Source organism: Silurus meridionalis, chromosome 14 (assembly GCF_014805685.1).
Source record: "Silurus meridionalis isolate SWU-2019-XX chromosome 14, ASM1480568v1, whole genome shotgun sequence".
Taxonomy (NCBI): Eukaryota; Metazoa; Chordata; class Actinopteri; order Siluriformes; family Siluridae; genus Silurus; species Silurus meridionalis.
The window spans coordinates 5934822-5962371 of NC_060897.1; the positions used below are offsets into that span (position 1 = coordinate 5934822).

Sequence of the window (27550 nt, forward strand, 5' to 3'; positions counted from 1 at the left end):
TACTGTGCGTCACAATGTGTAATATGTCACAGTGTATGTTAAACTCACGTTCTTTTTCGCTTCAGCCGGCAGTAATAAAGCAGGACTGATTTTCATTTACTCCACTGAAATACACTGAAACAATGGCAAAAAAAACTGTTCAACTATTTTTTCGAGTGTTTACTGAGATATCTGAAAGCCGGTGTTCCAGCATTTGGAGAAAAAACTCAGTCCAAAACTCCATCAGGTATGAGCGTTTTACCTTCATAGACATGTGATTTATATATAAATAACTTGTTTTTTTATATTATTATTATTATTATTATTATTAGAACTACTTATACAGGCTACATAAGATTTATTTTATTGGTTTAATGTTAAAACGTCTATTTATAAAAAAAAAAAATGTTATATATAACACACATATATATATGTATATATATGTATATATATATATATATACATGTGTGTGTATATATATATATATATATATATATATATATATATATATATATATATATTTCTATATTTCTATATCTCATTTCTATATGTCATATGTTTCTATATGTTTAGAATGTTTGCATTTTCATTCTCTGAGTGTCTGCACATTTTTGCTTGTATTCTAACATATACAAATAAGGATCTGGTGTTTGTTAGTAATTCATCTAAAACCTATACAAGTCTTAAGTTGAATTTTTAATATGAATGTATTTGGATCACCAGAAATTGTAGTGTTTTTATGTATGCTACATGTACCCTTTTCCACATTCCCCTCTGATTGCTGGTCTAGATTATGTAATTAGTGCCATTTCATGGATATCTATATTGCCATCAGGCGTCTCTCGGTTAAAACTGCATTCCACGTATCCATGGTTTCGGAAAACTTAAATACTATTAAGCAAGTGAATTGTGATTGGCTGTACGGTGATGAAGGTAAGCTCTGATTGGCTGTGCGCTCTTTGATGCCTCCGCCTTGCCGCCGGTATGATGCATTGTTTGCTCTTAGTGTTTTTCCACTACTAAATTCCCCGGATGTGTTTTGGTCCTGAGGTTTTTAAGAGTGTGCACATGAATTTTGCAAATAATACTAATAAAAAAAACTTTTCTGACTAAAGTATGTAGTGATCCAAAACAGTAGAGAAGGGATTTATTTGTAACGCATTAGATTTCTGGATCTTCTGGATCTTTTGATCTTTTGACATTTTCAAACCAATATTGTCGTGGTCAATTAATAATAATAATTTAATAAGTAACATATTGAATAATAAAGTCAAACGAAACAAGATCAGGATCAGGATCCAGGGTTGTGGTGTCAAAAAATATAGACTTTATTCAGCAAAAAAAAAAAAATATTTGCAGTTCCATGGAAGCGCCTTTAACCATAGTCAATACACAATCCTTTCAAACCGTCTACAGCAACCTGTATATTGCAACCTTGTCCGTGACTAATATGTCTAAATACCTATGTTCTTTCGAACCACAGAGAATAATAGTGGCAAAACCAATCCATCACTATTTGTGATTTATACATGGTCCAGGCCTTGGCCTGTTTGTGACCATCTAAAATGGAAACCACCGCAAACTGTGACCATTGATTTTTCTGTCACATTTATTATTCTCAGTGAATTAAGGTGCACTGTGCTCACTGATGCTTCCAATATGCTGATTCTAATCTCACATTAATCACTTTATTTGTAATATACGGATTTGCCTATGCACCACAAAAACACATGCAATAAATAATAAAAACACATAATCATGCACAAACAAGAAAAGCACCATATAGTCTTGTTGATTTTTATTAAACATCTGTGTCATACATATTTAACCTGAGGTGTAGACACCTTTGTACTCAAGTGGCTGTAAATGAAATTATATATTATATTGTGGAAACTCTATGGTTTACTGTGTAGTCATACTATATACTTTATTATTTTTCTTTCCTCCCAGACATCTGAGTTCATGTGGTGTGTTGACACAACGCTGCAGCTTAGTGCCATTTCCTGTCAAGTTTCAGTCCATCCCCAAACGTAGTTTCATTAGCCTGGCTGGCCCAATTTTAGCACAAAGAATAAAGTACTCTGAGAATAGGACTATTGGGTGAGTGTGTACACACACATACAAACACACACACAAAAGCACAAAGAACTGTATTCTGCAATCTTTAACAAAATAGAAATAATGAAGTGTTTCTCACCAGGTACTCAGCGTCTCAGATGTACAATATCGTTGCCAACGTGGACCAGTATCACCAGTTTGTGCCTTGGTGCACGAGGTCAAACGTTATAAAGCGGAGGAATGGGAATATGCTGGCCCAATTGGAAATTGGATTCCCTCCTGTCATTGAACGTTATGTGTCTGAGGTCACAGTAATTCCTAACTACCAAGTCAATGTAAGTACAAGTGCTTAAATATGGGCATTTAAAATCCTCACACTTCAGAGTTGAGACTGATTTTGGAACACTGGTATGATAAACATGCTGGATGTTTTGTGTAGCCAAATCAGAAGCATTGTTAGGTGGCAGATCAGATGATTTCTGTATAATGATTAACCAATGATAATGTGATCAATCTTTATAATCCTTTATAATCAGTAAACTGGATTTTATAGTTACATTATTTTATATTTTATATGCAAATCTTTTGTATAAATAAAAGGAAAAATATTTTCTTTTCGATCAGTTCTTTTAACAAGTAAACCATTGATTTATTTATCGGTTATTGAAACATTTCCCCCCTCTGTCCTTGTTTGACTTTAACCGCGGACAGTGGACATTGTGAGTCACCGTAATTGCAAAAGTACTGAAAATGAAATCCCATGTGCAGTATATCAAATTATAATTGACACTATATAGTGTCAATCTGATCCCAGACTTTATGGTATTGATTTTTATTGTGGCTTTGTGTATGATTACATTTCAGGCCGTATGTACAGACTCATCACTCTTTAGTCACTTCGAGATGTTGTGGAGGTTCACACCTGCTTCTGGGAACCGAGGAGATTGCTGTAACGTGGAGTTCTCTGTAAGTTTTGTAATTTGAAACAAGCTGTTCTCTTTTCTGCTGCTTTATTTATTTAGGACATTATGTTTACACACACACACACACACACACACACACACACACACACACACACTGTTGTTATTGTATTAGTGGTTGAATTTCAAGAAATGGTTTCCAGAGACATATTTTTGAGTGTGCTGGAAAAAAATACAAGAAAATCCAATCTGGTTTATTTAAAAAAAAAAGGCACTTTGCTACCTCAAAGTTCTCGAAAGATGAACCAGATTTCTTGGACTTTTTCCCAAAAATAATATTAAATTTAACACTAATACTGTCTAGTATCAACTTGAGCAAATCTCAGATTATAGTCATTTGTAATTTATCAAATTAATATACCAGTAGTCTTCACCTAACTAATGCTGTAATAGGAAAGTAATTTAAATTCTCATTAGAGTACTAAAAGTAGAAAATTAATTTTTCTAATTTTTTTCTAGAATTTTACATTTCTTCTTTATTTAATTGCCAATAAATAGAAGAATTATAACACTGGTACATGTTTGACCCTTGCCTCTGTTTCCTGCTCTCAGACATTGATCTATGAGCTCATTGCTGAAGTGGTTGTACAGATTAGAAGAGATTAAGTGGTTATTTTTTACCTGGTGGGTTTTTTTTTTAATTTGGCTGCTCCAGAAATAACCGACAGTGGAAGTATGTGTCCCCACTGATGGAGACTCTGTGACCTAATTATAAGTAGGATTACTGACATTTCTGACTCACTTTCGGGAATCTGGGGACAGAAGACAGCGCACTAGGGATTTGTAAGGGATTTCTGGGGTTCGTTCCTGGCTTTTATGAAATATGATCAAAGCCATGAATGATTTTGTAACTGAAGAAATATGCAGTGAGGGTTTAATCAAATTATAATACAAATATTTTTTTATTATATTTTGGAAATATTTGTGGTTAACCGATTTATCAGAAGGTTGCAAAATATTATTTTTTTCATGTTTATTTAATTATGTGTTACAATCAGATTATATCAAATGTGTCTTTAAGAACTATATTTCTGTTTTCCCATGCAAACTACGTTACTAAACATTTGGCCCACATGCCAGAACAACTGCTCAGCTTATCTCAGCATTTTTCTCCTAAAAAGAAAACACACCATTCTTTTTCATCACAGACAGATACAAAGGGCTCTACAAAAACAACAAACAGCACCTTTTAATGTTTGCACTCTCTTTTTTTCCCCTCTGAAGGTGTCATTCGAGTTCAAGTCCTTGCTCCACACTCAGTTAGCAGTGGTGTTTTTCGACGAGGTGGTTAAACAGATGGTGAACGCTTTTGAGAACCGAGCAGCTAAGCTTTACGGCTGCAATCAGGAGACAACAGCATGGTGAGCACAACATGAGAGCACTGCTGTGTAACTCTCTCAGGGAACTTCATAAAAGACGTATCAAAATCATGGTGTTTTACCCCCAAAAGAGGCTCTTTTTTGTCATATTGTACCGGATATTATACAACTGCTGCTCTCTTGTGTGTACTTTTATATATTTACACACACACACAAACGCACACATGAATGCACCAAAAATTATTTATTATTTTAATTAAAAGATTTATTTTATTCAGTGTTAGATTGTATTATAATGTGAGAATGAAGTGAACATGTGGGCATGAAGAATGCTATTTTAATTTGAAATGATTTTCAAGAAATTAAGAATTTTGCCTTGAAGTTGCTCTGACTGTTAATGTATTTCACTGTATTTAAAAGACAAATGTATACTTTTTCTGTATATAATCATCAAATGTTTTGTGAAGGTAATAGCACAAAGCTGTGCGGCACTTTTTTACTTTTACAAAAACTTATTTATCTCCATAAAGTGTATTTATGTTTATAAGATAATTTTTTATTAGAAATGTATTATAACTTCAACACTTCAGCTACCTGTTGGTGTTCCAAGAAACTTGCATTATGCCTAGATCAGGAATTGAGTGATTTAAGAGTGAGCACAAAATAACAAATACATAATTGCTATTATAAATCTCTGCCGACATGTACTTTCTATATACTTTTGAATTTCATAACTCAAAAAGTACAAATAAAATGCACAAAGGGGGTGCAGTGCAATTCAGGAACTGAAATCTATTTATTTTGTTCAATCAATCAAACACACTTTTTTCAACGTTATATCAGGAGGTTGGCTTTATATATGCTTTCTGCTTCTTTTGGACCTTAATTAAGGTGTAAAAAAATAAATAATTGAATGGAATGGAACACACCACATATACACAGGGTTTTTTGTTGTTGTAAAACATCCAAACAGCACAACATCAATATTACATTTAGAGAGCAGTGCTGGCTAACGACAGGTGACGTAAACTTTATAAACAATGCCCTGGCACTTCTAGAAATACATCAAAAAAATAGTTTTAGCTATTAAAAAAACAACATTCACCTCTAAACATAGTTAGTTATTGCACTAGTTGACTGTTAATGACAAATTGGCAGCTGCAGAATATTTGAGAATGGTTGAAAGATCAACAGCCTTGGAGAACTGTAGACGATTTCAATACAACTGTTATTTGATGTGTTAATAATAATTTTTTAACATCTAATATTAAGATTTTCACAGCATTAAATCAGCACTACAGGGCATTTAATCACATTTGCTATCACCAGACTAAGGGACTGTGTAATAAAGCAGAACACCACAAACACAGACAGAATGTTTAAGACAAAAAGACATGACCCTTCCCCCAGATGTCAAAACTGATCGAAATAGTGATTATTGGTTGTTGGTGTTGTTTCCATGGTTACATAGACATGTGTTCGGGCAGCACGTATGAGATGTCATCCCATGGGTGACGGTATAGACCCTGCTTCAGCCGCTTCTGGTCCAGATAATGGCCTGAAGGCAGCGAGGTGAGAGAAAGAGCGGGAGTTAGCAAAACTGCTGATCGGTTCTGAATTTTTGCTTGAAACACCAGGAAAAACTAACTCCACAAAATGTCATCGCTTTATTTCAATAGTTTTCTTGAATACACTGGCATCTAAAAAAATATTTATGGCAAAAAAAATAAATAAATAAATAAATAAATAAAAATCGAAAAGACAACTGGTTTTAGCTGATCTTAGTTCAGAAAATATATTGTTGCCTACAACCATTTTCTGTTTAAAAGTATTTATAAATATACAATATGCCACCACCATGGCGGATAATAAGATTTTGCAGATGCAATTGCACTACTGAAAATACAGAAAGAACAATATTTTGGAGAGAAAAAACAAAAAATATATATATAAAGGGTAGCAATAATTGTGGTGTTGACTGGTTTTTTTTTTGGACAAGGTTTTATATAAAAAACAATATAGCACTGACCAATAAAGCCCATACTGCGTCCTAAGACGAAGATCCCATTCAATGCTCCAATCTCGACAAATTCATCTGCCTCGTCCCTGTAACGAGAGAAAACGTGAGAAAGAGCACATATAAAGGATCACAGCAATCACTGCTCTGACGTGTGTGTCTTTAATGCTGACCGTGTAAAGCCTCCACACGTTCTGAGCAGATCCACGAAGGCCACGCCAATAAAGCCGTCTACATTCAGAATGAGGTTGGGTTTCTGAGGAAGAGAGACGTACAGAGATTTTATAAGTTGTTAACATGATTTACACAATCAGGAGTCTTAAAAGCAGGGTTCCCACTCTAAGCCAATTGTCAAATTCATTGACTTTCACTGACTAAAAATCTGAATTTCAATGACCTATAATTAACAGAAAAACAGGCCACTGTTGTGCTGAAAACAGCCACAGACCGTATTCTAAATCCATTTTTTTGCAAGGGCCTTGTCCATTAATATATAAAAAATAAATAAAAATAATAAAAATAATTAAAAATAAAAATAAAACGATTAATTTACACAAATCTATGAGTTTAAATACAAAACCAAATACCAGTTGCAGAGGCAAAAGAAATTGTCAACAGGTAACAGTAATTAACTCGCAACCTAATTAGCTACAATTTCAATTTGGTCAATGAACAATTATGCTACCTTACATAGCCTACACTTTAAAAATAATTTTTAATAATAAGTAGCTAGCTAAAGTTATAGCTACATACAGGTACAGGCTGGTGATTGCCAGTTAATGAGTGGGAAGGGAATAAAATTGCTCTGAAAAAATAGAATAACTATAAAAATAGGCAAAATGCATTAAACAACATGATTAAAAAAAATTCAGTAAGAAGAATTTAATTTTACTAAATGGAAACAAAAATTTAAAGCGACAAAGAAAAATCTTTGATATTTCATCACGTGGACATCACGTGGGCATTTCCCAGACTTTTAATGTCTGGAATAGACCTTTTTAAAATTCCATGATATTCCAGAAATTCCATGACTCGGGGGAACCCTGTAGAAGAATTCTGATGAATAAGGACATTTAAAAAAATGCTGGCATTGTACCTTGGAGGTGGTGATTTTTTCTACATCTAGTGCGTAGTCAAGTAGCTGGGTAGAGGGAAAGTGCTGTTTTACGAAGTCCTTCAGGATCTGAACCCTCATGTCAGGATTATTGATCTGAAATAAACATAACCATAATTCTTAATATGATCATACCAAATGCTGTATTTCCTTACTGTATGCCTTTCCTCTTTTTTCTGTATTCTTTAAAAATTTAAGTTACTTCTGTTGGATTTTATTTTTAATCTGGTTACTTATACCTTGCTTATTTTAAGGATCTAATTATAAATTTATGTGTGGTGTTCTGTAAACCTGCTGTGACAATGTCTATAAGTGCAGACGTGTTTATCATAGGACTGTAATAAAAATGAAAAATGTTCACAAAAAGGCACCTTTGGCATAATTGAAATAAAACTATTTAAAGCTTAAATTAGTCAAATGATCACAAACTGGCCTACTATTAAATTTATATTTGATTTACAAGCAGCTCATAAAAAATATTACATAAAATAAAAGGTATGCTATTTTGTAGTATATTCACTTTGCTACTGTTTGCTGTTTAATAAATCTACAGATATTATTCTGAAGTTTATGGATAATTTGCATGATTGGACTGAAGTCATATACAGGGTTTATTCCAGCCCAGTGTTTCCAGTTTTTGCTCCAGTTCCACAATGACACTGATCTGGAAAAATCACCTACTGAATATGAACAAATGAAAGTAAAACCATGCAAGAAAACCAAAGATCGGGACTGCAGAATCAATGCTACAAAAGCAGCTGTAACTGGGTAACATTTCCTACACTGTGTTTACTTACAGATTTGACTCTGTGGCCAATGCCCATAATCAGTTTGCCATCTTTCTTCATCTTGTTGACAAACTCCATGGGCAGCATGCCGCTGTCAAAAGCCTTGCTGAACTGCTTAGCAGCAGCATCCAGTGCCCCACCGAACCGGTCACCCTAAACACATAGAACATAAATGTAGCAAATGTAGCCACATACTGTAAGAGCTGAAACTATGAAGAAAAATAAACGGAAATGGTCTTACAATGGTAAGAAGGCCAGAGGTGAGGCTAGAGATAAGATCCTTTCCTGCTCGAGCGCACACAATGGTATTATGAGCTCCGGAAACGGCAGGACCGTGATCCGCAGTCACCATCAAACACATCTCTATGAACTGACATGCGTATCTGGGTAATCTGCCACACACACACAAGCATTTAACTGTGATATAGTTGAAAAATAACAAGGTAATAATATCAACTCTACAACATGAATCTAGCAAAAAATAATAATAATAAAAACTCTTTTTGGTTTAGTCATACCTTCTCTGGAACCAGAGAAGGCCCAAGGTCCCTCCCAGACCAATCTCTGACTTGAAGACCTCTGTAATGGGCATCCCAGCATAGATCAGCTCCTGCCCTCTTTCATCACAGATACTGGTCATGAACGATGCTGGCTTACGGATCAGACCAAGTTCCTGCAGAAAGACAGAGAGCAAAGGTCTAGGACATATATGTAGACACGTGGCTCGGTCTAGAAAAAAGGAACGGAATCTATACAAATGTACAACTCTTAGGTTAAATTCTGGACGTAGCTGAAAGCCCCACTTTTTTCCATTTACTTACTCTTGCCCAAGAATAGTCCATTGGAACAGTGGGAGGGGGAACTTCTTTAGCTGGCACAATCACACCATGGTTCACCAAGTCATCATAAACTGATCTAAAACATACAAATGTACAGCGTTCCATTATATTTAATTAATCAGCAACAAATCAAAAGATCCAGAACATTTATGTTCAGTTTTACTTTATGACTTCTCCCAGCTCATCAAAACTCTTGGGGACAAAAGCTCCAGCCTCTTGGAGAGCCTTGTTCTTAGCCACTGCTGTCTCAGAAGCCTGGTTTGCACATGCCCCTGCATGACCAAACTGCACCTGTATTCATAAATAAGCCAAAAACCAAAATAAGAAGAATTTCTTTGGCTAATTTAATTCATTTACTGTATCTAAATTATTAGATAAAACAAATCAGTACTGCCAGCCTGCTCACCTCAGAGGAAAACATAGTAGCACAAGTGCCAATGCACCAGCAAACCACAGGCTTAGTTATTCTTCCTTCTTTAATGCCCTGACAGATTTTATATTCTTCTGTACCTCCGATCTGCACAGAGTGAGAACAGTGTTAGAATATATTAATAAATGCTTTTATAGTGATAACGCTTTTGCTTGAAACAAAATGCGGTACAACTAAAGAGCAGAACTGAGGATCATGTATGTGAGATTCTCACCTCTCCAAGCACAACAATCATCTTCACATCCGGTGTGTCCTGATACCTCAAAACATGATCAGTGAATACTGAACCTGGGTACCTGTAGCATAAACAAACAGTATACACACATTTTATACAGTCGTGGTCTTGAAAACCCATTCAAACTAAATGTTCTCAACCCAAATAAACATCTATGGAAGATTTTGATATTGATGTGTTCTCTCTACACCACCATCATCTCCCGAATGAGTTAAGATCAGTGTTCATCCCTCCAGGGCATTTCCAGAAATTAGATTAAGTTGTGTCTTGTGTGACTTGTAAAGGCTTTATGACAATATGTCTCTTTATGACACTCTTCTTTACGATGCACACACAGACCTGTCTCCTCCAATGGCGACACCCTCGTAAACTCCATCAGTGGTGCGGGAGATGATGTTGTTGAGCTCATTGGACATTCCCCCAGATCGGGAAACGTAAGCCACGCTGCCTGGCCTGTACAGCTTCGATGCCAGGATGTTGTCTAGCATTCCACCTGTGTTACCTATCTTAAAACAGCCTGGCTTTATTCCTCCAACCTAACACACACACACACACACACACACACACACACACACACACACACACACACACACACATAGACAAATAACAGAATAATCTTAAATTCAAAAGAGCATACAGCCTGAATATACTCAAATATAATGAACTGAAAAATTTAATATATACCTGTACACAAAAACAAAAATAGCACAATATACGTAAATATGTGTGTCGGTGGCGTACCGTTGCTGGCCCTATGATGGTGACTCCCTGCTCATCTGCTTTCTTTATGATCTTGCGTGTCAGAGCCTCAGGGATTCCTTCAGCTATAATAGCAATAGTGTGAATCTGAAAAACACATGAAAAGGTGACACTACAGCATTGGGATTCTTGTTCAAACCAATCATTAACTAGAGATGTCAGCACCTATACCGATATCTAGTATTCAGAATGTCTAGTATTAAAGTATTAAATAGCATTATACAATAAACATTAATAAACATTTATACTGAAAAGTGTGCCCGATTTGCACACCTGTGGGTATTGTAAAGTCTCCATAGTGCTGTCAAAGGCAGAACGAAGAGAAGCAAAGCTAATCAAAACGTCCACTTCTGGGTGTTTCTTCATAGCATCCGACATGTTTTTGTAGACTGGCAATAAAATTTCCTTGTGACCCCAATAAAACTTCTGCTTGTGGTCTCCCCTGTAAGAAAAAGTACAGTATAGTATAGTACTATTGCATTGCACTGTATTTTTCATTATTTATATATATATATATATATATATATATATATATATATATATATATATATATATATATATATATATATATATATATATATATAAATAATACACACACACTCACAAAAGTGAATACGCCCCTCACATTTCAGCAACCATTCTAGTATTTCTTCCCAATTCTCAAGGGACAATGCTATAGAAATTAAACATGGGATATGCTGTGTATATCATCCAATTTTCATTTCTATAGTATTGTCCCTTGAGAAGAAATATTAAAATGGTTGCTAAAATGTGAGGGTTGTACTAACTTTTGTGATTATTTACACACACACACACACACACACACACACACAATCTTATGACCACCTGCCTAATATTGTGTTGGTCCCCTTTTGCTTTCAAACAGTCCTGACCCATCAAACATTAACATTAACATTGCTGAACTTCTTCAGCAATTTAAACTACAGTAACTCGCCTGTTGGATCGGACCACACGGCCAGCATTCGCTCCACACGTGCATCAATCCTCAAATCTGAGGACAAATGTTCACTTGCTGCCCAATTTATCCCACCCAGTAACAGATGCCTTGATAAAGAAATAATCAGTGTTATTCACTCACTGGTCATAATGTTATGCCTGATCAGTGTCTGTCTGTGTATGTGTGTGTATATATATATATATATATATATATATATATAATGTATGTATGTATGTTTCCTGTGTATGAATCTGACTGGCAGGAGCCATATACAATAAAACACAAAGCTTCTGCATGGTCCAGAGAACAGGATACTTACGTGAATGGATAGATCATGGCTGCTACTGAGGGTTGCTCACGAGAGCACACATAGTCGAAGTCCAGCATTCCTTGTACTGCACGGGTCTGCATGCCCCACACAATGGCCTTCGTGTGCTTGCTGAACAAGGTAGTGGCCTTCACTATGAAGATTAAACACAGACAGAAAAAAAAACATTTAACTCAGATGTTTTCTGTAACAAAAATATAACAAGGAATTTTTTAAACCATGTTTGGTAAATGTATCCGGCACCCGGCACATTGATCATGCTGACAATATAGAACCAAATTTTTAGCAGGGAAAGCAATTTGAGACACAATCAAGACATCTCACATGACTTGATTATTTATATTATTTAGAAGAAAACAGCAATGTTCCCAAAGAGTAATACAGCAAAACGACCATTCATTCTATACTGTATGTGTACTTTTTTTTAAAAACAAAGAGGTTGTGCGATAAATGTAAACCAAAGCAGAATAGATTTTTATTGATGACTATTATAGACATTTCAATGTAATGAACACTGCATTTAATTTGTAATCTGATATAATCATATTGCTCTGCCCTACATGGATGCCGGATAATAGTCTTGAAAGTTGCCTTTTCTAACAAGGAATATGAAAGATACTGACAACTAAAATGACTTCGTAAAGATCGTTCAAAGTGTCTAGTGTTCCTGGAAAAAGCATTTAAAAAGCATTAGAGAGACATCTAGTGGTCAGCAGTGGGGACACAAACCAGCATGTGTCTGTGTTTTAGCTCATGTCTCTGCAAATATAGACCCGTGTGTGTGTGTGTGTGTGTGTGTGTGTGTGTGTGTGTGTGTGTGTGTGTGTGTCAGAAAAAGACCTGGTGGAGCCCCCGGCTTAGCTTTTTTAGCAGGCGAGACCTCTGTTTCACTCTTGACTTCAGAGAAAGATGCAGTTCTAGTGGATGTAGGAGTCTGAAAACCAAAAAAAAAAAAAAAAAAATGTGTCCAGTGAGATCTATATGAGTTTATATATATACTTTTTATATAGTGAGATCTCTGTTAATACCCTAAGCAATGAGTAAATTAGTCAAATTTTATGCAGCCTGATTGAATATATCTATTAAATTAGTGTTTTGTCTTTGGTGTATATAAATAGTACACTCAATCCTTTCAGATATATCCAAGTGTATAATAAGCTTTTGATGCAAGAGTATCTGATTTCCACATGTCTGACAAACTCAAAATTGCTGATTTATGAGTACACAGATTCCACAATCTAAGTAAAGAGCACAGAGCAGCCTAAAAATCCCATAAAAGAGGAAATGAAAAAAGAATATTGCGTGTGCACTTTAGTAAAGGCCTTGACTCCAGGCTATTGCATGGCTTATTGCTAATGCACCATTTTAATTAAAAAGGCACTGCTTCCAGAGGGCAAACAGATACATTAAGGAATTTCTTTCCGAAGACACAGATGTGTCTGTTGAATTGATCAGACATGACAATACATAATGACTATGATAAATTAATTGCATTTTTTGTTGCTGTTAAAACGATGAACAAAAATCCAATCAAACACACCGAAAAGCTGCCGCTGGTATTAAGCAGGAAGTTGGCAGTGTGAGCAGCAACCCGTGGCTCACAAGCGATTGGTCGATGGCCCAGTGCCATACCAACAATAGCAGTCATATGGGTCTCAGTGCCAAAGACATGAATAGGGATGCCTGTGGTTTTACCTACAAACACACACACGCACAAAGTTATCTTACAGCATTTATGACCTAAAAATAGCTAGTAAAATCTCTCTTATCTTTCTTCCTACTGTCATAACCTTTATAATAACAAGCTAATTAAAAAAAAGAAGCATGCAAGCTGAAATACAGTCTTAATCGTTCATCCTCTTACTACTAACTCATACACATACCCACTTCTCCCATCACTCTCAGACCCTCCTGATAATTTGGACCACCACGTCGTACAAAAATGCTGACTTCATGTTCCTTCAGAGGCTCCTGATAGTCTTTGATTGCCCGAACAATACCCTAAAAACACAAAACATATTGACAGTGTCACATGCTAATGTTTAAGAGCATTTGGTAGATTTAAATCTTGAAATTAAGACTCACATCTATGTGCACAAAAGCTAAAAACAAATAGATGAAATCCTCTTCTAAACAATTCTGCAGCTTACTATATTTATACAAAAGTATAAATGGTCATTTTGACATGGAATTTGATGTTCATGATGGTGATCTACATGAGAATGTCCAAAGTCCTATTTGGGTAAAAGCTGTTTAATCTCCTCTGTGATAAACCTCTTACATTCAGACAGCAATTAAAAGGTTGCTTAGTCTATAAACCCAGACAATTAAATTGTGTAAGGTCATAGGGTAAAGCGGAAATATTTGGCAACATCTAATGTTGAATGACTAAGGAATACACAGATAAAACAGCTCACTTAGTTATTTACAGACAACGAAACATTGAATGAGAATGCTGCATTTTAAGAATATAAACTATCCTATTGTAAAGACCCATTTAACCAGCATGCATGATTATATGTGCAGGCTGGATCATACACTTTATGGACAAATTTACTGGTACAACTCAAACCTGACTTACACCCTTTTTCAGCACGACAATGCCCCTGTGCACAAAGTATCTGACTTTACCAATAGCCTTCTAGCTGAATGAGCACAAATCTCCACAAACACTCCAACATCTAGTGGAACATCTTCCCAGAAGTGTGGAGCTTATTATAAAAGCTAATCGGGACTACATGTGGAAAAAGATGTTCAATATGCACATATAAATCTGTCTTCATAGTCAGGTGTCCACAAACTTTTGTCAGTATAGTATCACTAATAGGAGGCAGTACTGTATGCAGATATACATATACACTTAAAAATTCTTGCCAATGTAAGAGGCAAGATATTTCTACAAAATCACAGGCATCTTTAGCAGGAGGAGTGTTAAATCAATAAGTTTTTTCACATGTAGGTACCAATAAACAGTTTTTCCTACTTTAAATGTAGCAGCTACATTAGTGAAGTTTGCAATGCTTCCTCCAATGATCAGCACCTTCCCTACACAAAAGAGAACAGATCATATAATCATTTATAATTAAAATATTATAACTTCAAATAACTCACAGATGTCAGTTCTATTGAACGAGTGAAGCTTCTAAAGTGGTAAAAAAAAAAGTGGCAGTCTATAAACAGATGTATGCAAATGAATTAGATTTCTAAGAGAAATTTGTGTTCTCTCAAGTCTCTCAGTAAAGTCAGAATCTTGATATGTATATTATATGTAAATGTAGAGTCTGGTTCTGTTTTCCCTCTAAATATAAAAAAACACATTTAAAAACTGCATGGTGTGTTCACTTGTGTTATCTGTTAATAATATTTAAATAGTTTTGATGATCTGAAACATTAAAGTCTGACAAACATGCAAAAAAATCAGGAAGGGGCAAACACTTTTTCACACCACTGTATATGTATATCTCAAATGATGAACCAGTGGTTAAAATAAGTGGAAACTTTCAGTTTAAGAAATTGGAATTTCCCAGAATGCCACTTATAAATATTTATCAGTTAGAAATGTCTGCTCATGAATAGCTGAAATAAATTTGATATAACCAAACGTTAGGACGTACCATCAGGATGTTTCTCACGAGTCATTAGGGACAGTATAGTCTTGGCATAGTCATAGGTCTGCTGCTCGCTTGGAGCTCCTGAATACTCTCCATAATTGGCCAGCTCATTAACTCCTCCTAGGTCACAGATTGTATCGCTATGAAGAGAGGAAGTAAACAATTATTTTCACATAAGATCTGTAAAAAAAAAAAAAAAGGAAGAAAAACATGGGGGGAAAAAAATAAAAGATGTGGGGTAATGTTTGATGCAATTGGGTGAGGACATTAAGCACAAACATCAAGGCTGGTGTTATTTTTTTTACATGTAAAGCAATCCAATTCCTCTGAGAGACACACACACAAACACGCTAATTAATGCTCTTGCATTTGCTCCCGTGACAGATGGAAGAAAACGAGAGAGCTCCTTCTGAAAAAGTGAACTTTATTCCTCCAGACAGTCTTTCCTCAGACACAGCTGGCTAATGTTGTTCAGCTCTAATGGGCACCAGCAGTTAGCACAGGCCAATCTCTATATTTCAGAGGTACTGCTCACACTCCACCAGTCTGGAAGCTTCCAGCACAACAAATCAACACTGTTTTGAAGTAAATTTAGCCACAATCTATAGAAAGCTTTGCATTTAGGGACGCCTGAAGGGATTTTACTTACTTCGGTGGAACTGCCTAAATAGCATACTACTGTAACATACTGTACTGTAACTGTAGATCGATTAAATGCTTTCAATAGATCATCAATACTGTTCAATTATGATACAAGTAAGGTCACTAACCATGACATTTTGAATTATGGTATATGGCAGACACACTTATCCAGATCGACTTTTAACTGAGCAATTGAAGGTGAGGGCCTTGCTCAAAAACCCAGCAGTGGTAGCTTGGTGGTGCTGAGATTTAAACTCATTAACCTTCCGAACCGAGTTACCGCCTCCCTTGAATAGTTTGTAATAAAATTTTTATAGAGACCACCTCTAGTGTAAAGTCATACCCATGATTATTTCATCCATCATATAGTTCTAATGCTGGTTATTATGCAGACAGCAGAATGCGAATGTACTGTACCTGTAAACAACTGAGGCTCCACCGCCTGCCACCATGGTCCAGATGCGTCCTCGAGGGTTGAGAAGAGTGAGTTTCAGACTTGCACCACTTTTCGCATCCAAGTCTGCTATGTATGCCTCCTAATGACAAGGTAGCACATTATGTTGGTAATACTAAAATTTGCTGATATTGCATATGAATATAATTGGTCAATATAATATAATGAGGTTCTGAAATATTAGAACTTAATGCAAATTATTGAGTCCAACAGTTCAATATGACACTCCACATGATTAGCTAAGCTCTCTCAGCTGTGCCTCTGCTGTTCATCAAAGATTTCTGTACAGCCAGATGGGACAGGAGGGAAGGTGCACAAAGAATGAAAGACCTTTGTCTGATACACAACCAAAACCTCATTAACATGTCTGTGTATGTGGGAGTGTGTTTGATAGAACATTTGGATGTAAATTTAAAATGATGCCTTATTAATTCTGTCAGCTTGTCACTGCTTCTTCTTCTTCTTCTTTGGCTTCTCCCATTAGGGGTCGCCACAATGGATCATCCGTCTCCATACCCCCCTGTCCTCTACATTTGCCTCTTTCAAACCAACTACCTGCAGGTCTTCCCTCACCATATCCATAAACCTCCTCCTTGGCCTTCCTCTTTTCCTCCCTCACTTTGTCTCCAAAATGTCCCACATGTGCTGTCCATCTAATAAACTCGTTTCTAATCCTGTTCATTCTCGTCACTCAAATTCAAAAATCTCAACATCTTTAGCTCTGCTACCTCCAGCTCCACCTCCCATCTTTTAGTAAACAGCTTGTCACTGCATACTGAATATATTGTTTTATTGGCCTCTATTTTCTCTCTAGATCTTAAGTGTGTGTATAGGCTGCAATAAAACACTCGACGATCCTCGAGAAGGCTAACATGGTGTATACATCATGGTTTTTAATAGCAGACAGAATGACAGCTCAGTCTCCTTCCATCTGTAATACAACCGCACACACCCCATGTTCCCCATGCATGGGTGGCAATATGAATTTTTTATAATTCATAGGCTTCCAATTAAATATTAAAATCATATTCCTGTATAAGAGCAATTGAAAATGTTTTACATGCATTTTAGGAAGGTATAGCTGTGAGTGACAATCTATAACCGAATATAAATATCCTACCTCTATCAAAACCTAAACACGTATTTATACACAGTACAAAAGAGACTTATGCATATGCAAAATGATAAAATGTGTTCATCACAGTCTGGAAATAATTTCAGTGGATCAAACTGACCAATCATAAGAAATACTGTAGCAAAGCCAACTGTATGAAAAAGCACTTGTAGTTCACCAACTCTATTGTGGATTCTACCGAAAAAATGAATTTTCTGACATAAAATCCGTCATGATCACCAGAGAGTCAATTGCCAAAGGGAAACTACAAAAGCAAAATGATCCAAATGATATATTGATTTTCATTTCCCTGACTATAAAATGCAACTAATACATTTGCATACATTAAAAAAATTTTATGCAACGTGTGAATCAGAATTATTGCTTATCCAGAATCTTACTTCAGGATACGCCTCTCTGCCAAAAGGAGGAGGAAACTCCACATCACCCCACTTAGCCTTGCACAGATAATCAGCAGTAGCATCGATCTTAGCAGCCATGTCCAGCACATACACTCCATCCTTAGTCACCACTGAGAGGGAAAGGGGGAGGGAGAGAGAGAAAGAAAAAGAATTTATATATATATATATATATATATATATATATATATATATATATATATATAAAAATTTTAATGCACAGGGCTATTGCTTAAGTAGTACAGTATAAATAAATTTAAACACATATACATAAAGCACAGATTATAATCAATGTATATTTTTCCTCCTTTTAAATTCTACTCAAATATATAACTCAAAACCTCAAAGATGTTCAAGGCAGGAAAATAAAGCATTAATGGTTTGGCCTTGTGTGTTTACTTGGTAGGAAACATCAATAGAACTGAAGGAGATACAGAAGCAGATGCTATGGGACACAAACCAATCACGTATTACTCACTCTCTCTCTCTCTTTCTCTCTCTCTCTCTCACACACACACACACACACACACACACACACACACACACACACACACACACACACACACACACACAAATCTGGCACAGGACTCAGAAGCACTTGCAGTCTTTCTTCATTCACTTTGATCTAGCGGTAAAATATGACATCTGTTGTAATGTAATGCAATACAGTTGCAATGTAATGATGTAAATTTGTTTACCACTGATTGCTTTATATATAGTTGATCACTAAATTTTATTTATAAAAAGTAGTTTAATGCATTATTTATCTTTACCAGAAATTGGTTAAATTCAATGAGAGACTAAGACAACATGATGCTTAAGCACAACCATTAACCTTGCAATATGCATACATAAACATCTCTTTAAGTGTTTTATTCTTTTTCTAGTATAGGACTTTGCCAAAGAAATTAAATAGTACATTTCTTTTATTAATTCAAGAACATGTCTAACTTTTTACCTGTTCATGGTTATATTTAAAGTTGTACACTATGTAGACAAACGTCGTGGAAACCTGGCCAAACAATTTATATGTGCTTTGTCAGATTGTAAGGCATCGTCATAGAACAGTTTTGGATCTCCAAGTTCACATGATGAGAAATTTTATGATATTTAATGCTACCATGTCCAAAGTCATCCTATACAACTACATACCTCCAACTATGACTGGAAAAGTTGGGTGTCCAAATTTGTATGTCCATACAGTGTAGTTACAGCTATATATCAGCTATAAATAGTTGTTTTCTAACCAACTTCTCTCTTTAATTTCTCTTGAGACTCATAAGAAAAAACCCACAGTTTGCAAAGCAATGACACTAGAGATTACCTAAATGTTAAATAAGCATCTCTAAAATTCACCATATAAACAAATGTTTTTTTATAAATATAAAAAATTTAAGTAACACATACGTAATCTAATAGTTGTTTCTGAAATCATAATGAGTCCTTCTAAGTTAGGTGCAAATGCATTAATATAAACCTGTAAGTTGCTATGCACCAGAAAAGCAAAGTTTATTATTATAATATTTTACGTACTATAATATAACCACAAGCATCTGGATAACATTATAACATTTACAGACTCAAGTAGAGTAAATGGTCATAGAGAGTTATGGTAAGGACAAACCAAGCAAACTTCTCTCCACTCACCCAGTGGGTTGATCTCCAGGTAGGTGAAGTACAAGTCTTCGTACAGGTTAAACAAACCCACCAGGAAATTAGCCAGAACCCTGACCATGCGCAAACACAGAATACCAATGTTAGATTACATGCAGTACACAGATTTCATGCCAGAAGATGTAATCAGACATAAGAAATAAGCTGGCAAGTGCTAAAATAAAAGTTGTACAGCATCATCAGGCCCATCGTTGCCATCTATAATATATTTTTATATCTTATATTAAATATTTCTTATAAGTGAAGTGAAATTGTGAAAAGAATTTAAAGCTATTTCTTCAGTTTAGTTAGTTTGAAAGTGTTTGATATGGATTTAAAATGGAAAATGGTGATGGAGACAAGTCATGGAGACAAGACGAATGAATGAGTGAGGAGGAGGAAGAAGAGGCAGAAACCTGAAGCCTGAACAATGTGGTGTGGTAAATAATGAAAAAGATATATTACTAATGTTTCTGTATATTTATCCCTCTTTATATTTTCTACTGTAGGAATGTGAGGGCATGTGGTGGAGGAGTACATTTATTCCACACCACCACTTTCACAGAATTGTGTGTGTGTGTGTGTGTGTGTGTGTGTGTGTGTGTGTGTGTGTGTGTGTGTGTGTGTGTGAGTGAGTGAGTGTGATTGAGAGAGAGAGAGAGAGAGAGAGAGAGAGAATAGATAGGCAGAAGCCACCAACCATGAACAAAGTGGCATTTTGTCTTCAATAGTCCCCATGAAAGATCAACAGAGAGTGTTTTTTTTTTACAAGGCAAACAAAAGATGCTACAGAACAGAGGAGGGAGAGAAATGGAGAGAGAATGAAAGACAGAGAGAGAGAGCAATAACTTAAGAGAAATAAGAATGATGAGAAAGAATAGAGAAGCATAAATGTTGGCCTGGACTATCAAACCGTCGATCTCAAAGTCAGCCAAGACAGTGAGTACAGCCAGGGTGTGTGTGTGTGTGTGTGTGTGTGTGTGTGTGTGTGTGTGTGTGTGTGTGTGAACTAAACAGGAAACGTGACTGGAATAATGCCGAGGTAAATGGATGGAGGAAGAGAAAAGGAGGGATGATTTAATTTGTCTAATGGACACGAACACACACACACACACACACACACACACACACACACACACACACACACACACACACACACACACACGGACACAGAGAGAAGTCAACAGAAACAATGTGACCATTTAACAAGCTCACCCATCTCTCTTTCCTTTAATATTTCCCCCACTTCTTACACTCACTCTTTTTTGTCTTCTGGAACATGTGTGAGGAGTTTCTGTCTCACTGTGTCCAGATCTAGTTTCTCTTCTACACCCACCAGGAGCTTCTGAGCTTTAGAATCCACATCCCCTACATCAACGCCTCCCTCGTGATGGAAGAGCACGTAGTCGCCCTCACGAGCCGCATAGATGCACGCATAAAACTCTTCCTTCTGAAGGGACATGACACACAAAAGAAAAGCAATATGGAAATCTTCAATCAATGAATGAACAGCATGTAAAATTCAGCATGGAAGAATATTAATATTAATATTGCTTCGTTTTCTGATTCATTGCTGGTTAAAAAAACTACTAAGCAGTTTCACCAGCAAAGCCTTATGTTAGTTTAAATAATGACTAAACACTGAAGATTTGACATTCCAACCATGTTTTTCCCAAAAATCTATATTACGCTATGTTGTGTAGATTTCTGATATAAAAATCCAAATCAGGTTCATTTTACTTCCAAGGTTTAAAAGTAGAAAAATGCCAAAAATGAAAGCACAGTTAAAATAAGATAACAATTTTTGGTATTTGCTTTTGTGGAATAATTGTAGAGTTATATTCTTACAAACTCATTTCAAAATAAATTAAATTGACATTTTACCTGCTTATGGGCGACGAAAGGCTCTATAAGGAAGTTCTTCAGAATACCTTTTGCCTTTCCCACCTAAAACAGAACAAAACGAATGAGCAATCAGCTTCATCTCTGGAAAATGAGAATAATAACCGAACCAAAGACAAAGTCTGGAACAAATACACAAGAGCAGCCACAAATTGACCCAAAGACTTTAAACTTAATTAGTGAACCTCAGGGCATTTTAAAGAAATGAAACTGGTGAAGGAACATTGAAAAGCACTCAAGTACACAACACACACACACACACACACACACACACACACACACACACACACACACTTGCTGTGCAGTCACCAGATATAAATCAACAGGGGTAGGGCAGCCAGGAGAAATGACATTTCAGAGCAAGCGAGAGGGGAGAAAAAAATGACTAAGAGGAGGATGAAAAAAGGAGGATGACGAGGTGGAAAAAATGAAAAGAGAGCTCAGAGTCTATAGCTGTTAAGACATGAGTTCATTTAAACACCAAGCCTCGACTCATAGAAATTAGAGTGAGAGAAAAAAAATCTAACAAGGATAAGAATTTAAAATATCTAAGATTTACACAGAAGAAGGCAAATAAAGTGCAGATCCTCTGTATTATAACAGAGGAACAATTCTACGAATCCAGAAGGATTTTCTCATCTTACTTATTTCTATTCCGATATTTAATATGAAACACATCAGCTGGTTTCCTGTGTGCTGAATAGACTTTCTGATGACGTGATTGCATGATCTCACCGTGGTCTCTTTCATAAGGTGGGATTTGAGCCATTCTTTGACGCCCTGTATATCAAGATTGACGCCTACGAGTCCTAGCTTCCCTCGGCGTTTGATCAGCTGATCCGGCTTCACAACCAATCTCTGAAAATATGACATTTTTTATTAAATCAAACAGTAATATGTGAAAGAGAAAAATGCAGTATAGCAGTGTATAGTGAATACTGAGGAGACCAGAAGAAAATAAGTGTCTAGGGTGGACATGAGTGGGTTTTTTTTAATCAGTTCTTTGCCTGTGACCTGTTTCCCCTCTTTAAGTGGATGAGAGAAGAGAAAGACTGGGGAGGAGAGAGAGAGAGAGAGAGAGAGAGAGAGAGAGAGAGAGAGAGAGAGAGGTAAATCATGTATAATAATACTGAACTCCTCACCATAATGGTGATTAAGAGTGCTTTTAGTGTCAGACTCTGGGTAGATGTCTCAGTGCCTCATAAGCTGCGTCCCTAATTACATACTATGACCTAATACTGAAACCTATTTCATATGTATTAGAATTCCTGTGTACTCAAAACATAACTTTTTTCCAGATGAACAGCAACATATCAGTGCCTGCCATCACGGCCTGATATTAATTACCTGTCACTGACTAATTTTACATGCCCCTGGCAGACAGCGATTTATATTTACACTTCTAAATCTTTTATTATACATAAAATCCATCTTAACAATTTGCTTACTTAGCGCTTTACTTCTCAGTGGCCTCACATTAGAATGTCTCTGAGGAATATTCGTGCACCAGCAGTAATTATTCTGAGCCAAACCTGATAGCTCACCAAAACTGTAGCCTACACAACAGTGTATTATTTGCACACTCCACACATTTAGATTCTGCGGCAGACTGCTGCTGGCTTACACAACACTACAATGAACACACTACAGTTCCTTTATTGGGCCTGAAAAACATGAGAAATGAAGCATAATGAATCGATTTATATACTAATGACTAGTGTCGTTTACAAAAGATGCCAGCTTCTTCTGCCCACCTCAGTCAGCAGCCATGGATGCTCCTGAAACAGTCGGTCCCAGTCGGTGGCTGTTGTGACATTGGCGTAGCGGAAACGGTTCTGCACGACGGCGGTAGTGCAGATATGCTTGTACAAGAACTCCTTCCCCGTCTGCTCAGAGACCGCCTTTGCTGACATGCTTCTGAGTCACGCACAACTGGAGGAACCTGTATAAAATAACACTTTTAGGTGGCTGTTAAAAAAAGCTCAACTTTGACCTTGTATCTCCCCTCATACATGAACAATTTTGGTGATGTTCCTGCTGTAATACACCTACTAATTCTGCCAACTGAAGAATTATGAGTTTAATACAAATACCATCATTCATTCCAAAAGACCTTTTAAATGGGGATCCTGCTACTTTATTTTTTTGCAAATAAAGGCGCAACATTCACCCTCAAGGTACCTCAGGTCACCACACATAGTCAATACAGCCACCCAGGCTCACCCCCAGTGATAATTTGAGTGTCTGCATAGAATATGTATCTTATTATGAATATACAGTATATTTTCTTGTTCTTGTATTATAAATGTTTATTTATACATCTTTATTATTGATTTAAAAAAACATGTTAGACAGGGTGCAGTCGTATGTTACGTTGATGTGTGTGCCAGCACAGCCTATATGTAATAATTATATTTTTCCTGTATATACATTTTGGGATAGTAGGATAATGTTTTTCCGGTGGAAATCTTAACTCTGCATGGGTTACTGACGCAGACTCACGCCACTTGAAATTTCTAATGGTTCCATGAGGCATTGGTAAGGGACAGAACAACTTGGTGCATATCAATAAATGTTAAACATATTTTCATATTCCTCTTCCAGATGTCACTTCTTAACTTGCTTAACTTGAGCTTCGTCCATTTCCCGTCTCCCTTCTAATCTGTATCCTAAGTTCTCTTAAGACAAAAAGCAGATGACTGCACAAAAAGTCGTGATTGTTAACATGATTAGTGCCCAAGTCCAGCTCTGCAAGGGACCTGTGTGTGCTGAAAGACTTGATCGATGCAATCAGTGGCACAGCAGAGGCAACATGCAGGACTGATGACTGAGAAACAATCTGTCCAATGTGATGCCCTCTCTAAATATTAATCTTTACACTGTAATGCTTACAACAAACCAACTCCCTTTCCATATGCATGAATCAAAAGGTGTTGAAATAAAATATGACTCGCGTAGCTAAAAGTATGGTCTGTGATTTTGACCGAATTCCACAATCCACCGAAGACAAAATATGAACATCTATTCTGTCTTTGCAAAAACAGCTGAAAACTAGTTTTGGAGGTGGAGCTTTGTAATTTACTGTGCATCATGACGGACATGTTAACATGCCCTGATTATTTGAATGCTGGCATTAAAAAAAAAAAAATTCTCCCTTTTCTTGGCTGAATCAAATACAAATTAATCATAACTGTAAAAAAATATAAATGTATAGATTGCACCTTTAATACAAATCTTACAACACATGTCAAAAATACCTTTCAGGTTTAATGGTAGTTCATTAACAGATTCTGAGGTAAACATAAATATCTTATAGTCTGTATAAGAATCAATACTACTGCTGGTATCTCTTTGACAAATCCCAGAGCTTCTGCATGACCCTCTGTTGTTTCTTTTGATACTCCTGAACCCTGTCATTGGCTCCATCAAAAAATGAGAACAACAACAACCTGTCAGTGAGAAGTGAACCCTTCTCATATGCATAGAGCAATTAGAGCTGCCCAAATATGACAGAAAAACAGCAAACAGAAAGGTCACAGACATTCATATGCAGAAAACGGGTGTGTGTTTTGTGTGCCTGTCTCAATGTGTCAGAGGAAACGAATATTCAATCTGAGCCCATTTTCACATTCGGCTTTTTCTATCCCTCAACCTGACTGTCGATGCGCTAAAGATGGATTTTGTTTTTAAATGTTTTAAAGCGTTTTGTGGATCAGTTGAGCTCATATACTGCTTGTGAAGGATTTTGCATGGGTTTCCTCCTACTATGAAATAAGAAAACTGTCTTTGTTACACTGTCCCCAGGTGTGATGGGTGTGTGAATGCGTTTGTATATACGGTGGGCTGTAATTGATTGGTATTCCATTCAGATTGTAATCTCACCTTCCACTCAGTGGTTTTAGAAAACACCATGACCAGGGTAAAAAAAAAACTGAAAATAAATGAAAGAACATTTTTCCCTCTGTGGGAATAATCTAATTCCCGAGATACCTTAGGTATTAACTTGTATTACAGGTTTTTGTTTACATTTTAATGGCCTTGAAATAAACTCCGACTTCAACCGTACCTGATTTCCTCAAATGACACCTTGCAAGAAATATGTTATTTCAGTAGAGGGGTGGGGTCCAGTAAAGGAAGGGAAACATTTGCAAATGCTTTGCTTGTCATAACAAGTAAGTGTAATAAACTGTAATCATCGAAATGTTTGGCAAAATGATACAATATCTCTAATAAAGACAGGGTTAAAAATGTATCCTGTTGTGTTCAAATCCCAGCAAGGCCCCTGATCTTCAAGTGCTCATTGTATAAATGATATAATTGTAAGTCGCTCTGGATAAGGGTGTCTCCCGAACGCAACAAATGTAAACACCACCACCTCTTCCTTCATTCTCTTCATGGCAAACGCGCACACACACACCATGCACATGTACCACTTGGATACATCATTAGCACTGTTAAATGAGAAAGGTTCAAAACATGTCAATCAGAACATCAGAATAACATCTCAAACTAGTCTCATCTATTGTGTGTTTAATCACTGATTTACAACAGGGAGGCAATTGGAGGGTAACAAAGAAAAAGTAGTTCTAAGGAGAACAAAACACTTAGTTCAATTAGACCAGTATTGATCAGCTATATGACTAGGCTCTAGCTCCTTCCTATGCATAAGTAACATTATTATAAGACAGGGTAATACATTATAAGCCTATAAATAAGCCCAGATGGTAGAATGAGTGGTATTATAAGTACTATAGTCTTATAGAGAAATGAAAGATGTTTGAAGATGTTGCATAAAAAGGATGTAACAATAAACACCAGGAAACATTTACTTTTGCTTTAAGAAGTGCCAGACCGGTAAAGCATGTTTGCAAACACGCCCAGATCCTGCGCTTTTACAATGAATGATGCGCTTCTCCCAAACAGCGTTATTTCTCCTACTAATGTAATAATTGACGAACCAATTTACATCGGAACAGTCTATTTTAATTATGAATCAAATACAAGCATAAAAATAAACTTCTAATTAAAGGGTATTACGTAAAAAGAAATAGACTTCCGACCACCTGACAAGATACTCACCCTTTTATATATATAATTGAAATATTTGAGGTTTTTCAGCTCCTGAAAACAGACACAGCTTTCCCCAGGTCCCGTCTGAGCGCTCTGTTTCAGCGCCTCTGTTTTCTTCCCCCCCCTTCATCACACGATGGGCTGGTCCGAATTGTCTGTGCTCTGATTGGTCCGTTTTGTCCAACGTGTTCTTAGCTCCACTCCATTCTGGCGACTGACTCGTGTTGCTTAATGGTGGCCTTGTCAGGCGTGACTCCAGATGAAGATACAGGGTACTAAAGTACAAATAATAATATAAATCCTGATGAAAACCCAATGTATGATCAAACCAACACTACAGAAATATATTTATTGTAGTATGCACACTGCAGAAGGTTGTATAAATGGGATTTCTGCCTCAAATCATCCGGCTCTCTATTCTTCTCTCCAAATGACTTTCCCCCTTTACTAGACAAAAGTCTTTGTTCAGTGGTTAGTATTCTTGGCCTAAAGACTGAATCTTTCTGTGGCTTCCCTTTTAAAATTAGCATTACTAGTGAAATAGCTAAAGTCTGGAAGACATTAGAGATCCTGTAAGCATAATGATTTAATGTTCTTGTACAATGGTGTGAAAAAGTGTTTACCCCCTTCCTAAATTCTTAATTTATTTTGCATGTTTGTCACACTTTAATGTTTCAGATCATCAAACTAATTAAAATATTAGCAAAAGATAACACGTGAACACTTCATGCAGTTTTTAAATGTAGGAAAACAAAATCCAAAACTACATGGCCCTGTGTGAAAAAGTAAAACTAAAAAAAAAAAGTAAAACTGGTTTATTACACTGGAATTCAATTTCTCCAGACACACCCAAGCCTGATTATTGGCACACCTGTTTACAA

General features: G+C 36.3%; 2 protein-coding genes across 2 annotated transcripts; one reads left to right on the forward strand and one right to left on the reverse strand.

The window, feature by feature from the left end:
- Positions 1-5895, forward strand: si:ch73-141c7.1 (coenzyme Q-binding protein COQ10 homolog, mitochondrial). Its single transcript, XM_046866014.1, has 5 exons — positions 1-226; positions 1930-2079; positions 2180-2372; positions 2902-3003; positions 4242-5895. Exons 1-5 carry the CDS (start codon positions 123-125, stop codon positions 4380-4382), a joined length of 690 nt encoding a protein of 229 aa, XP_046721970.1. The 5' UTR covers positions 1-122; the 3' UTR covers positions 4383-5895.
- On the reverse strand, positions 5104-26807 carry aclya (ATP citrate lyase a). Its single transcript, XM_046866013.1, has 28 exons — positions 26679-26807; positions 23354-23541; positions 22335-22457; positions 21582-21644; positions 20957-21147; positions 19692-19771; positions 18027-18157; positions 16475-16593; positions 15419-15555; positions 14788-14849; positions 13688-13805; positions 13345-13499; positions 12645-12738; positions 11796-11937; positions 10792-10960; positions 10501-10605; positions 10099-10295; positions 9739-9820; positions 9501-9611; positions 9258-9385; positions 9077-9170; positions 8774-8928; positions 8497-8647; positions 8265-8408; positions 7450-7563; positions 6527-6609; positions 6366-6442; positions 5104-5894 (listed from the first exon to the last, which is right to left on the reverse strand). Exons 2-28 carry the CDS (start codon positions 23510-23512, stop codon positions 5800-5802), a joined length of 3279 nt encoding a protein of 1092 aa, XP_046721969.1. The 5' UTR covers positions 23513-23541; positions 26679-26807; the 3' UTR covers positions 5104-5799.
- Positions 26808-27550: the final 743 nt, after the last annotated feature.

Excerpts from the sequence above, each read along its gene's own strand:
- si:ch73-141c7.1 (XM_046866014.1), top strand. The coding sequence starts at position 123 with ATGGCAAAAAAAACTGTTCAACTATTTTTTCGAGTGTTTACTGAGATA. Across the intron at positions 227-1,929 it reads TCAGTCCAAAACTCCATCAG|ACATCTGAGTTCATGTGGTG; the intron begins GTATGAGCGTTT and ends CTTTCCTCCCAG. Across the intron at positions 3,004-4,241 it reads GCTGTAACGTGGAGTTCTCT|GTGTCATTCGAGTTCAAGTC; the intron begins GTAAGTTTTGTA and ends TCCCCTCTGAAG.
- aclya (XM_046866013.1), bottom strand. The coding sequence starts at position 23,512 with ATGTCAGCAAAGGCGGTCTCTGAGCAGACGGGGAAGGAGTTCTTGTAC. Across the intron at positions 14,850-15,418 it reads TCGTGAGAAACATCCTGATG|GGAAGGTGCTGATCATTGGA; the intron begins GTACGTCCTAAC and ends TCTTTTGTGTAG. Across the intron at positions 9,386-9,500 it reads CTACTATGTTTTCCTCTGAG|GTGCAGTTTGGTCATGCAGG; the intron begins GTGAGCAGGCTG and ends TTATGAATACAG.